The sequence below is a fragment of the Silurus meridionalis genome, chromosome 10 (assembly GCF_014805685.1).
Source record: "Silurus meridionalis isolate SWU-2019-XX chromosome 10, ASM1480568v1, whole genome shotgun sequence".
Lineage (NCBI taxonomy): Eukaryota > Metazoa > Chordata > Actinopteri > Siluriformes > Siluridae > Silurus > Silurus meridionalis.
This window is the reverse complement of record NC_060893.1, coordinates 8,902,016-8,914,561: the sequence shown is the minus strand read 5'-3', so window position 1 is coordinate 8,914,561 and position 12,546 is coordinate 8,902,016. Positions and strand designations below refer to the sequence as shown.

General features: G+C 38.3%; 2 protein-coding genes across 8 annotated transcripts in view; both read left to right on the top strand.

The window, feature by feature from the left end:
* The first annotated feature begins 1,254 nt into the window (after window positions 1-1,254).
* hprt1l (hypoxanthine phosphoribosyltransferase 1, like) lies at window positions 1,255-9,237 on the top strand. The gene is made up of 9 exons (XM_046859040.1): window positions 1,255-1,435; window positions 2,949-3,055; window positions 3,364-3,547; window positions 3,908-3,973; window positions 4,459-4,476; window positions 4,609-4,691; window positions 6,664-6,710; window positions 8,471-8,547; window positions 8,630-9,237. Exons 1-9 carry the CDS (start codon window positions 1,415-1,417, stop codon window positions 8,675-8,677), a joined length of 651 nt encoding a protein of 216 aa, XP_046714996.1. The 5' UTR covers window positions 1,255-1,414; the 3' UTR covers window positions 8,678-9,237.
* A 679-nt stretch (window positions 9,238-9,916) lies between these two features.
* The window catches only part of wwox (WW domain containing oxidoreductase), a 177,627-nt gene continuing 174,997 nt past the window's right edge, over window positions 9,917-12,546 (top strand). For all 7 annotated transcript variants that reach the window (XM_046859322.1, XM_046859326.1, XM_046859323.1 and 4 more), the window contains exons 1-4: window positions 9,917-10,124; window positions 10,357-10,421; window positions 12,101-12,158; window positions 12,314-12,483. In XM_046859322.1, the coding sequence (XP_046715278.1) occupies window positions 10,018-10,124; window positions 10,357-10,421; window positions 12,101-12,158; window positions 12,314-12,483 (400 nt within the window). In that variant the 5' untranslated portion in view covers window positions 9,917-10,017. The remainder of the gene's footprint in view (window positions 10,125-10,356; window positions 10,422-12,100; window positions 12,159-12,313; window positions 12,484-12,546) is intronic.

Below are 12,546 nucleotides of genomic sequence, written 5' to 3'. Positions count from 1 at the left end.
GCCCCAATTACCAATCTTTATTCCTATGATTAGTATTAAAATTAGAATCAGTATTAAAACTCCATCCCAAAAAATTGGGACACTGTGTGTATAATGTAATAAAAACAGAATGCAATGATTTGCAAATCTTATAAAGAGAATATAGAAAACATATAAAATGTTTAAACTGGGAAAATGCATAATTTTAAAGAAAAAATAGAGTAATTTTGAATTTGATAGCTGCAACACATCTCAAAAAAGTTGGGACGGGGCAACAAAAGTCTGGGAAAAGTATGTTTTATTAGAATGATACCGTTGGAGAAACATTTTGCAACTATTTAGGTTAATTGATAACAGGTCAGTAAGATGATTTTTTTTTTATAAAAAAGTGCATCTTAGAGAGGCAGAGTCTCTCAGAAATAAAGATGGGCAGAGCTTCACCAATCTGTGAAAGACTGTCTAAAAATTTTTGGAACAATTTCAGAATAATGTTCCTCAACATAAAATTGCAAAACAGTTGAATATTTAATCATTTACAGTATATAATTTCATCAAACGTTTCAAGGAATTTGGAGAAATCTTTGTGCACAAGGGACAAGAGTGGAAATCAATATTGGATGAGTGTGATCTTTGGGCCCTCAGGCAGCACTGCATTCAAAACAGTCATGATTCTGTAATTGAAATCACTGCATGGGCTCATTAACACCTCCAGAAATCATTATCTGTGAACGCAGTTTGCTACGTCATCCACAAATGCAGGCTAAATGCTTTATCATGCGAAAAATGAGGCATGTGTGAACATGATCCAGAAATGCTGCCATCCTCTCTGGGCCAAAGCTCATTTAAAGTGTACTGAGGCAAAGAGGAAAACTGTTGTCAGACGAATCGAGATTTTAATTTCTCTTTGAAACTCATGGACACCACGTCCTCCAGACCACCTTTTTTGGAATTGGGGTTGTATTACTGTAGTAAAGTTACACTGTAATGCAATTCCTAGAGCAGTACATCACTCAAGGTCACAACATTGTAAGAGATGACCCTCTCTCCCACTTCACTCCTATATATTGTAGTTTCCACTGAGCTTTAATAAGGTTTAGTTACTTCTGTGTGCAGTTTTTTTTTAAATTCAAACCAAGCAATCTGGTTCATATGTAAAAAATGACTATCTCTGGCCCCGTTGGCCTTCCACAGTGTTCCTGAGGCTTTCACTTTAAATCAGATTATTAAGGAAACTGGATTCTGACGTCACGGCTTTAAAAGTGCAGGGAGCGAGCGGAGCGCGCGCGCAGGCAGGCAGGCAGGCAGGCAGAAGCATCATCATCATCATCATCATCAGCAGCAGCAGCATGACTTCAGCATGACTCCAGCAGTCTCAGTGTAGTGTAGTGTAGTGTAGTGCTGTTTCTGCTCCTCGTTCTCAAAGACAAGCTGCAGGATGGCCGAGTCTTTTTTACAGGTGAGCTGCGTGACTCGTGTGCTTTCGCCGAGTGGCTGTTTACAGATTTATCCGGGGAACCGGAAGGAAACACGGACTAGAATTCTGTTCTCGCTTTGCGTGTTTAGGCGGCGATGATGATGATGATGATGGGCACCGTTCTGATTTGTTGTCAAACTAGATGTTATTAAAGCGAGAGATGGAGATAGAGAAATTGAGAGTGAGAGAGAGACAGACAGAGAAATGGAGAGAGGGAAAGATAGGAAGAGACGAAGAGAGAAGGAGAGACAGAGTAAGAGATAGTGAGAAGGATACATGGAGAAAAGAAAATATATGAATAGATGAGAGAGAGAGAGAGAGAGAGAGAGATGGATAAAGGGAAAGATAGGACGAGATGAAGAGAGAAGGTGACAGAGAGATGGGAGAGAGAAAGAAGGAGAAATGGAGAGAGAGAGAGAGAGAGAGATATGAATAGAAATAGGAGAGAGTGGAAAAATGTGGAGCTTTCCTCTCCACATTTTAGGAAAAGAAGGAAAGATGAAGATAGAAAAGATGGATAGAAAGAGGAAGAAATGGAAATGTGGAAAGATGGAAAGAAAGAGAGAAATGAAGAGCTGGAGAGAAGAGGAAGTATAGGAAGAGAGAGAGAGAGAGAGAGAGAGAGAGAGAGAGAAGGAAATATATGAAGAGATGGATGGAGAGAAAGAGAGAGAGAGGGAAAGATAGGCAGTGCAGGAGAGATGGAAAGATAGGAATGGATGGAGAGAGTGAGATGGAAAGATGGAGAGAGAGGTGGTTCCCCAGACATATTGCTGCTTACCTGTTAAACTCGACCCATAGAAGCATGTTTCAGACTGGAGCTTTCACTATTGGTGCTTCTTGTAGCTTCAGTATTTCAGTATTTGCCTAGAAATGTACCTACTTTTATTCCTAGACCGTGACCCCATCACTGTAAAATAACCCCCCAGATTCTCAGTTCACATTTATCCGATACAAGAAACATGATTTGAATATATACAGTAATATTTTGTCTTCATTTGACTTCTGAACTGCCCATAAACAGAACACACTGTAATTATTGAATGGTTTCGCTGAGGTTCGGCTCAAACTCAGATTATTTAACAGACCTGGTGAAAATGATCCAACTAAAAAAAAAGAATTCAAAGCAGAAATCTAGAAATATGGATCATGTAAAGATTAGTTGTGGTTTTTGATTACCCCACTACAGCTCCATGAACTGATCAGACACACCCAGCTTTAAGGTCCACTAATATAATGTATGTACCATAACATACGTTTCCACATTTCCAAATGACGATTCATATTAAAGGTGCATCTGATTCCAACACAGTGATTAGATTTATCGTTTGATAACGTTTAAAATAAGTGTACATGAAGTCATCTCCAAGATTCAGAACATTGTCTGTGAAAGGCTACTGATCCACCATTTCCTCATGCATGTACTCCATATTAAACCATATTCCATACTCGATCTTACACAGAAATCTACACTCTTTGTTTGTTTACTTTGCAGATAGATGATGAGGACAAAGGGTATGCGCTGAGCCTCTTTTGTATACCCAAACATTACGAAGAAGACTTGGACAGTGTAATCATTCCCAATGGTCTTATTAAGGATCGGTAAGTTGCATTATAACCTCATTGAGTATTTTGGTCAAATGCAATATATGACTTCAGCTTGAAATGTCGGCAGACCCGTCTTCCTCCAGCTTTGTTAGCCGTGTCCCAATCTGACCACAGGATAAGCACATGATTTGAATTCTGCATTTTTTGCAAATTTGTTAAGCAAATTTCCAAGAACATCCCTTCCATGCATTTCTTTCGTGTGTTCTTTGGAAAGTATTGCTTTTAAAGGTCACTTCTGGTCATTAATAAATTGCATCAGTTGTTCAGTATCGCTCGTATCCTGTATATGGTTTTCTCTACAGGACTGAGCGCTTGGCCAGAGACATTGTTCGTGATATGGGCGGGCAACATATTGTGGCTCTGTGCGTGCTGAAAGGAGGCTATACATTCTTCGCAGACCTGATGGATTACATTAAGACACTGAATCAGAACAGTGACAAGTCTGTGCCGCTGACTGTGGATTTCATTAGGCTAAAGAGTTACTCCGTGAGTGCCAGTGCTAAATATCCCCCTCCCTTCACCCTCCCCCCTTTTTTTATTTAGTTTTTTCATATAAAAACACCCAACTTTCTTGACTTGGTATTGCTTGCTATTGACGTATAAATTGGTACCCCATTGTGCGTGTTATGACCATAAATGCAGGTGTATTGTTCACAGAGGAGCTTTCGCGACCCACACAATCGTGCCATATTGATTGTTCTTTTGCTGATCATTTCCTATTACTCTGATGCCATGAATTACCCACTGCAAAGCTCTCTAGAATCTAATGTTTTCTATGTACTTTTTAAGATCAATTCTTCTTTAAATGCTTGTTAAGACAATAATGTTTCTCTAAAATCTTAACAGAATGACCAGTCGACAAACAGTGTAAAGGTTATTGGAGGGGACGAGTTGACTGCTCTCACTGGAAAGGCAAGACCTGTTTTTTTTTTTTTACACCAAAAGTTTGCGGACACCTGGTATGGATTTTTGAGCATCCACTCTTCTGGGAAGATGATGCATTAGATTTTGGGGTGTGCTTGTGGAGATCTGTTCTCATTCACACACAAGGGTGTGGGTAAAGTACTGATGTAGGTGAGGTGAGGAGGCCTGGGGTGCAGTCAACGTTCTGATTCATCCCAAAGGTGTTCAGTAGGGTTGAAGTCAGATCTAAAAAAAAAAACTATGGCTGGGAAAGTCAGGTGTCCCAATACTTTTGTCCATATAGTGTATATCTTGTATTTTTTCCTCAAATTTATGGATCATCATTGTTGTCATGTATTTAGTTAAAACAACAACTGTGTAAAGATTCAAAATTTTGATGAATCAACTGCAGAATTTGTATTGAAGTGTCTTTGATTTAAAAAATAAATTAATTATTTTTAAATATCTGCTTTTTTTTGTCTCCACATTACCAGAATGTGCTTGTGGTTGAGGTGAGTTTTTTTTTTTTCTTCTTTTACTTCAGTTTGTCTCAAAATGAAAATCAATTTAATATGTGCAAGAAAAATGCAGTCGCATATTTGACATAATAAACAGTATGAAGATGTATTTTTGATGCTTTACAGGACATTATAGAGACTGGGAAGACAATGGAAACTCTGCTGACATTATTAAATGGATTTCAACCCAAGATGGTGAAAGTAGCCAGGTAAGAGTGGCACTTTATATATCAGGTTTGTGATAAATGGTGTACAGATCTGTGCCAAAAGAAAAACAAAAGCATGACGATCTCTGGTACAGCTTCAAGCCAGACACAATACATGCATTAAAAAAACATAACTCGAGCCATGTGAGTCAGAGGAGATCGAGACAAAAGGATAAAAAGCTAGACTTGAACAGCGCTTTATAAACAGTTCTTCTCAAATACTATTAATACTCCACCTTCACACAATCTAATGCCAGCTGTATTATTCAATATTCAATAAGTCCCTGCATGTACCACGCACACACACGCACACACACACACACACACACACACACACACACACACACACACACACACACACACACACACTCTGTCACTCGGGTTCAGCATGTAGCTGATTTTCCACAAGATGGAGCTATTAAACACATCAAACACCACAGGTTCACAAGCTTGGTCCTACACATGGTCATGTTTTCCTGCTCTAGCGCACCCACTTCATCTAATTATTGCATCATCCATCATCCTGCATCATCATACTTCAGCAGCAAAAACTGCCTTAATCTAATTACTGCATTATTTCTTTAGAAAATAGGTCTAATGCAGAAAAATGTGCTGGACAAGGTCCACTCCAGGGTACATATTATATTTTATTTAACTAATTCACACCAACATTTCAATAAACATTCTATACTTACAGTCAGAACAGTTTCTGATACATAACAAGGTCTAAAAAAATTCTAAAATCAAAAATTTAGGCCTTAAAAGTCTTAAATTTGCTGTTCTTGATCTTAAATAATTTTAAAAAGGTCTTATTTTTCCATTGTTCTGATGTAACACTACCTCTAATACTCATTTAAATGCTTCTGCAGCACTCTAGAATGTTTTTGTTTGTTAGTTGTAGGTTTTTTTTTGCGAGACTAAATATAATTTGCGACTACAAATGAGACCAACGTGCAACAGACAATCAGCTTTCTGTTATTGTACTACAGATGTAAAATGGATTTTATTTTTCAGCTATGGGGAAAGTTTAGCGATAGTTGGCTTGGAAAAAAAAAAGAAAAAAGTCTTTCCATCAATGTTTGATAGGAGTCAGATCAGGACTTACAGAGGCAACTTTACAATAGTCCAGTGTTTCATTTTTAGCCATTCTTGTGTTTTTAGCTGTATGTTTGTAATATTATCTTGTTGAGGACCCCTGAGCTACGAGTTTTCTGAAGCTAGGCAGTACTATTAAGGCAGACATTTCTATCTAGGCAGATATTACACTGAAGAACCTCATGCCAGATGCAGAAAAACAGCCACAAACATAATCAAACCTGCTCCATTTTTCATAGTAGGTATCATGTAATTTTTCTCTGAAAGCTTTATTTTTGCATCGGTGAACATACAGCTGAGGTGCCTTGCCAAAAGAACTCCTGACTTTCTCCAATCAGTGAAATGAACATTCTCTATATACGATGACTTGAGAAAAAGGCTTAGATTATCTGATTTGAAGAGTACTTGAGTATTTTACTCGTATTGAATGTAGGTTTAAAGATGCCCTTGTCCCCAACACCAGAATACGTTAGTGAAAAGCCAAGAACAGTTGGTTTGTGAGGTTTTATTTCCTAAAATACAAATAGAATTTCCTAAATGCTCTATTAACCATCAACACAACAGACTCTTCAACATGCCAGAATTAAATCAAACAAGTGGGTCAAAAAATAAAGACAAAGTAGTAGTAAAGAAATAAAACTATAAAAGAATAGAATAGATAACACTTTTCCTCCAAGTGTGTTGTACTTCGTGTGAGGATGCATGTACAAGCTCCACCCTCTCTAGTGAGTTAGTGGGCAGACCAATCTGTGGAGAATAAAACTAAAGAAAACATGATTCTGAGGGTACTCTATTGATGTGTACACACTCTGTTGCAGCATGACAATTGCTCTCTATACTTGTTTCTGTTAATTGTGTTACCCTGTTCAAACTATTTCAGCCTACTTGTGAAAAGGACACCAAGAAGCTCAGGATATCGTCCTGATTGTGAGTACCGGTTTATTATTTCTTAGTAAGCTTTGCACGCAAATAGAATAAATCCTGCTGCCTATGATCTCGCAGTTAAACCCGAGCTGATGCATCTGGGCCTGTAGTGGTTGCTTTTAGTAACTGGAGGTTGAAGCTTATTGTCCTCGATACATAGATGTTACTGTCCCTTGACTCTGCTTTTAGATTGAATATTGAAGTTGTTAAAGTTTGTTATCAATCCTCTTGACTTGACATTAACAGCCGGATAGATTTCAGCAGGCTTACGCCGCGTATCAGTTGTAAACATTTTCACCACAACTACGGTGTAGTTTCAAGATTTTATAAAGAAAACAGAAAAATCCATTTTTAAATGGCATTTGGGAGTCTTTGTGATGAAGTATAAACTGCTTGACTGAATGGCAGAGGTGTGAAGAGTAACTGAAAATCCTTCTTGAATAAAAGTATAGATACCTTCCTGCAAAAATGACTCCATCACAAGTCAAAATGACTTGAGAAAAAGTCTTAGATTATCTGATTTGAAGAGTATTTGAGTATTTTACTCGTATTGAATGTAACCTCAAAGATGCACTCGTCCCCAACACCAGGAAACATATAGGTGAAAAGCCAAGAAAAGTTGATTTTGTGAGTTTTTTTTCTCCTAAAATACAAATTGAATTTCCTCAATACTCCATTAACCATCAACACAACAGACTCTTCAACATGCCAGAATTAAACCAAACAAGTGGGTCAAAAAAAAAAAAAAGGACAGTAGTTGTAAAGAAATAAAACTACAAAATCATGTCAAGAACCATTAGATCAAGATCAAATTTTATTTGTCACATACATACAGAGTACGACATGCAGTGAAAAACATTAGATCAAGTAAAACCAATATTCAGAGCTGACTGTGATTTGATGCACCTCAGTCTCAGAGAGGGGCACTTTTTTATTCAACTCCAACAAAATCTGGTTCTCAAAGTTTTTGGAATTTATTTTAGTTTGTTTTTAAAAAACGCGGTGCTAAAACGTCGTTCACTGGTAGCAGATGCGGGTCGGAGAGTGTTGAGTCTTAATCTCTATCAAAGGTGCAAAATGTAATTAGTAACGGTCATTGGCAATAAAAATATAGTGGATTAAATAGTGCATATATTAAATCATAAATCTAGTTAATTAGAGACAGTTGCTTATATCTGATACTCAGTAAAACTAGAATGTAGCTAAAAATTACTTCAGTACTGTAAAAAAAGTACATTTACCCAAAGACTTTACACCACTGCTAACTGGAAATGAATGGTATAGATTGCAAAATGCTACAAAACTGGACTAAAGAAAACTCTACTGCCAGGAAATTATAATTCCTACCCCTTTTGGTCTTCAAAAACTAGCAGCAAATCATGTGAGAACATTGCATATACACAGTTTACTCAGTTTAAACTTTGGATAGTAATGAAATTGACTTTTTTTTGACTAAAGGTGTGCATTTTACAACACTGAGAATTGTCCAGTGTTCAGGTCAACGCAAAAAAAGTACAATTTGCAGCACAAGTGTGTGTAATCCGAGCCTGAAACAGCGTTTTGAGGCCAGAATGAGGTGTTTGTGTTGACATGAGTTTCACTTAAGACGAGCTTCTGCTTGCTTTAATGTAAATAACTAGATGTCTAGAGTAAAACAAGGTCGTAATTCTCCAGTCATTCCAAGCTGAGTGCTGTGGACTCATTTTGCCCTAATCACTCCTGCATGTATGTGGTTTCCATCTCCTACCTTGTCTTTCTTTCAGACGTCGGTTTCGAGGTTCCTGATAAATTCCTAGTGGGATACGCCCTAGACTACAACGAATATTTCAGGGATTTGAATGTAAGTATTCTAGAGATGCAGCACGGGACTGCTTTTCCAGCCATATTTACTTCATGAGTCTTCTCGTCTTGTTTCCTTGCAGCACATCTGTATATTAAGCGACCAAGCGAAAGAAAAATACAAAGTATGAACATTGGAGTATGAAATGCCGGATGCATGAAGACTGAGACCACTGTGACCCTGTTCTATCTCAGTTGCGTTTCCACGTTATATTTTTCTCCTTTTTTTTTTTCCCCTGAAGGAGTGTGAACTTCGCTTAAAAGGCCAAAGATGTTGGAGAATCGATGTTGGATTGGAGACTGGGAAATATGTTCCAGTTTGTTTTCTGTTGTATTTTGTTTACAGTTAGGAGGCCTGGATTAGTTTGTGTTAGTAACCTAGAAATATGACATTATTCGAGTTTTATGAGTACGCTTTTATTTATTTCTATCGAGGCCTTAGAATGTACTTGATTGACAACGAAATGTTATAAAAAGACAATGTCAGTTATATGGCAGTAATTAAAAAAAGAAACTTTATTTAGAGTTATGAATTCACTGCATGGTTACAGTATGTTTCTTTAAATACAAATGGTAAAGTACATTATTATGTACAAAAGAAAAAAACGTTTTTATTTGTTCGGAAAATCAGGATCATCCTGTAATAACACGGAGACCTCCTGAATTAATGCAATAAAGTAATCCTAATGTCTGTGGGTTGTATTTCTATTTACATTTTTTATTTTGCTTTATTATAGGAATGAATGAATGCTTTGTTATTAGTTATTTCTAATTCTTTTGAAACTAAGCAATAGAAGAAATGCAAGGTGTTCGTGTTGCTGGAATACCTACTGGATTCACCACCAGGCTGACCGCAATGAAACTAGTACTAAAATGTCTTCTATAAACTCGATTTATGAACCTCAACAAGCTCTGCCCACAAAAATGTCAAAACCATTCGGCAACTTGTGCATGATGATCGTCGGACAACGATCCACATGACCTCACTTCTGCACGCACCCTACTCGCCAGATTTGGCTGCTGTGGACACTGGATGAAGATCCAGTGCAGAGGTTGCTGTTTTGACACCATTGCGGAGATCCAGCACGAATCGCAGAAGGTGTTTGACACGCTTCGAAAAGAAGACTGGACGGGACACATTCCAGAAGTGGCAGGAACACTGGGAGTGCTGTATTGCTGTGCAAGGGGACTATTTTGAAGTTGTGTGAACATAGATTAATAAAGTACTTTCTTGTAAACAGAGCTAGTTTTGATACCACCTCGTACATATATATTAAAAACACAGCAGACTTTCAGACACACACTTTTGTATTGCAACGTGTATAAAGGCGCTGCCTTCATATCCCAGAATCCATCGCGCCTGACGTCACGCATGTGCTTGCGGAAGTAGAGCAGCAGAAATACAGTATAGGCAGTTTTTCTTAGTTGAGTTTTCAGGTTTTTAAGTCCCAGGCAGCTCTCCGAGGTGTTCATGGCTGCTCTGAAATACGCAGGAATGGATGATACTGACAGCGAGGATGAACTTCCTCCTGGATGGGAAGAAAGATCTACAAAGGACGGCTGGGTTTATTATGCCAAGTGAGTTGTATATAAATCTAATCAGCATCATGGGATGGATCTGCTTCCATTTCTCTCTCTCTCTCTCTCTCTCTCTCTCCCCCTCTCTCCATGTGTGTGTGTGTGTGTGTGTGTGTGCGCGCGCGCGTCTGAAGGTGATCCTAGTATCATAGTGCAGCTTATGACATATAGGTACATTTCATTATTTTACTGAGGTTTCATCTACTTACTGTGGTTTTCTTCTGTCTCACAGTCATGAGGAGATGAAGACCCAGTGGGAGCATCCTAAAACTGGAAAGAAGAAACGCTGTGCAGGAGGTTCCTATTTTATAAATTCATATATCCATATATCCACAAATCAGTCTGTCTGTCTGTCTGACTAATCAGATAATAACACTGATTATCTCTTCATCATGGCACCTGTTATTGGGTGGGATTTATTAGGCAGCAAGTGAACATTTTGACCTCAAATTTAATGTCAGAAGCAGGAAAAATGGGCGAGCGTAAGAATTTGAGCGAGTTTGACAAGGGCCAAATTGCTGTAGCTAGACGACTGGGTCAGAGCATCTCCAACACTGAAGCTCTTGTGGGCTGTTCCCGGTCTGCAGTGGTCAGTATCTATCAAAAGTCGTCCAAGGAAGACAGGGTCATGGGCGACTGAGGCTCACTGATGCATGCGGGGAGCCAAGGCTGGTCCGTGTGGTCCGATCTAACAGACGAGCAACTTAAATTGCTGAAGAAGTTACTGGTGTTAATGTTCGATGTGTCAGAACTGTTTAGGCAGCTAAAGGGGGACCAACACAATTCTAGGCAGATGGTCATAATCTTATGCCTGAGGGGGGTTTATACAGTACATTTATTGTTTTGGGGAACAGTAAAGACACAAACACACATTCGCTTCAGTCAGAACGCAGGCCATATATAATGGATTGAGTTTACCTGTGTTTTATTTTTGTTAAAATTTGTTAAAAAGCATCTTTATGATAGTTCACCCCATTGATTGTATACTCGAACTGACTCAAACAGAAGCTGTGCAATATTAATATGGTAGGCTGTATCAGATTTTAAAAAGAAAAAAAAGATGCTTTATACTCTTCACATGTACTTTATAGCACATGTGACAGAAATTATTTCTTTGTCTATTCCAGCAATGTTAGAAAACTGGGTTCAGAGTGCAGGGTCTGCCGTGACACATTTCCCCTTGAGCACAAGAGATTTAAGCCCCCTTCTCAAGAACCCAAAGAGTGGCAACTTGGTGATACCGAGGCTTGAACCACTGACCGTTTGACCAGTAACCCAGAGCCTTAACCACTGACCAACCACGACACAATTATTTATAATTAATATATATATTCGAGATGTATATTCTGTGCCTATGATCGCATTCCTCGACATGTGTTGTGGGAAGCACATGAGGTACTGCATGAGTACATGGTGTTTGCCTCATTACTTTATGCAGTATCATCTCGTTATATCCCTCCATGTTTAAGCTCAAGGCATAGTTTTCATTGCCTGAGTGTGAGTTTCTCTGTTCAAGTGATGGCAGAAAATCTGTTCCTAATGGGGGAAAACAACTTACTTTGTGAGTATTGAAAAAATAAGATTTTTGTTTATCCATCTACATCATAAACCAGTGGCATATCCAGTCTTACTGGCTATGTGTTATCTCTTTTATTTATTTATTTTTGGGGGGGAAATTGCAGTACAATCTTTTAACCATTTTAGAGAACAGGGTTCGAGTGGAGCACCACTGATCTGAAAGCCAGATCCATTATATTTTTGACTCACTGCATTTCTACATTATTATGAAAATTCTATGACTGTTTAATGTGAATAAACCAGACTGCAGTCATGTCTCATGTATCTTTGATGAATATCTTTATATTGATGAGAATCATTTTATCCTGTAACACTAATTACAGGAGATGAAACCTGAACATTATGTGGTGTGTTCTATGCAACTAATTTATTACTTGTGCCTTTTTTTATTCCTAAAGAGCTGCCTTATGGGTGGGAGCAGGAGACCGACGAGAAGGGCCAGATTTATTATGTTGAGTGAGTTTGATCGTGGATAAATTTCCTATGAGGCATGCATGTATTCTCTGATATTGCATGTTTGTTAGCCTAATTTACATCAAGCTTTTGTACAGTTCAGCACTAGTTTTTGGTATTTTTTAGTTTATAATTATTTTTTCGCTTCATTCTTTCAGCCACATCAATAAGAGGAAGACGTACTTTGACCCTCGGCAGGCCTTCACCGTAGAGGATGTGCAGGTGAAGCCTAAGCGCTATGATGGCAATACTTCAGCGCTGGAGATCCTACAGGGTCACGATCTTTCTGACAAGGTCGTAATCATCACAGGGGGCAATTCTGGTATCGGTAAGTGTAATACCTAGTGGATGTAATTGTACTGTTCGTTTCCACAGACTTTTTTAAATGAAT

Bases quoted from the DNA above. Each gene is read 5' to 3' on its own strand.
- hprt1l (XM_046859040.1), top strand. From the start codon at position 1,415: ATGGCCGAGTCTTTTTTACAG. The intron at 6,711-8,470 runs GTGAGTACCGGT...TCTTTCTTTCAG, and splicing joins CTCAGGATATCGTCCTGATT to ACGTCGGTTTCGAGGTTCCT. The intron at 8,548-8,629 runs GTAAGTATTCTA...GTTTCCTTGCAG, and splicing joins AATATTTCAGGGATTTGAAT to CACATCTGTATATTAAGCGA.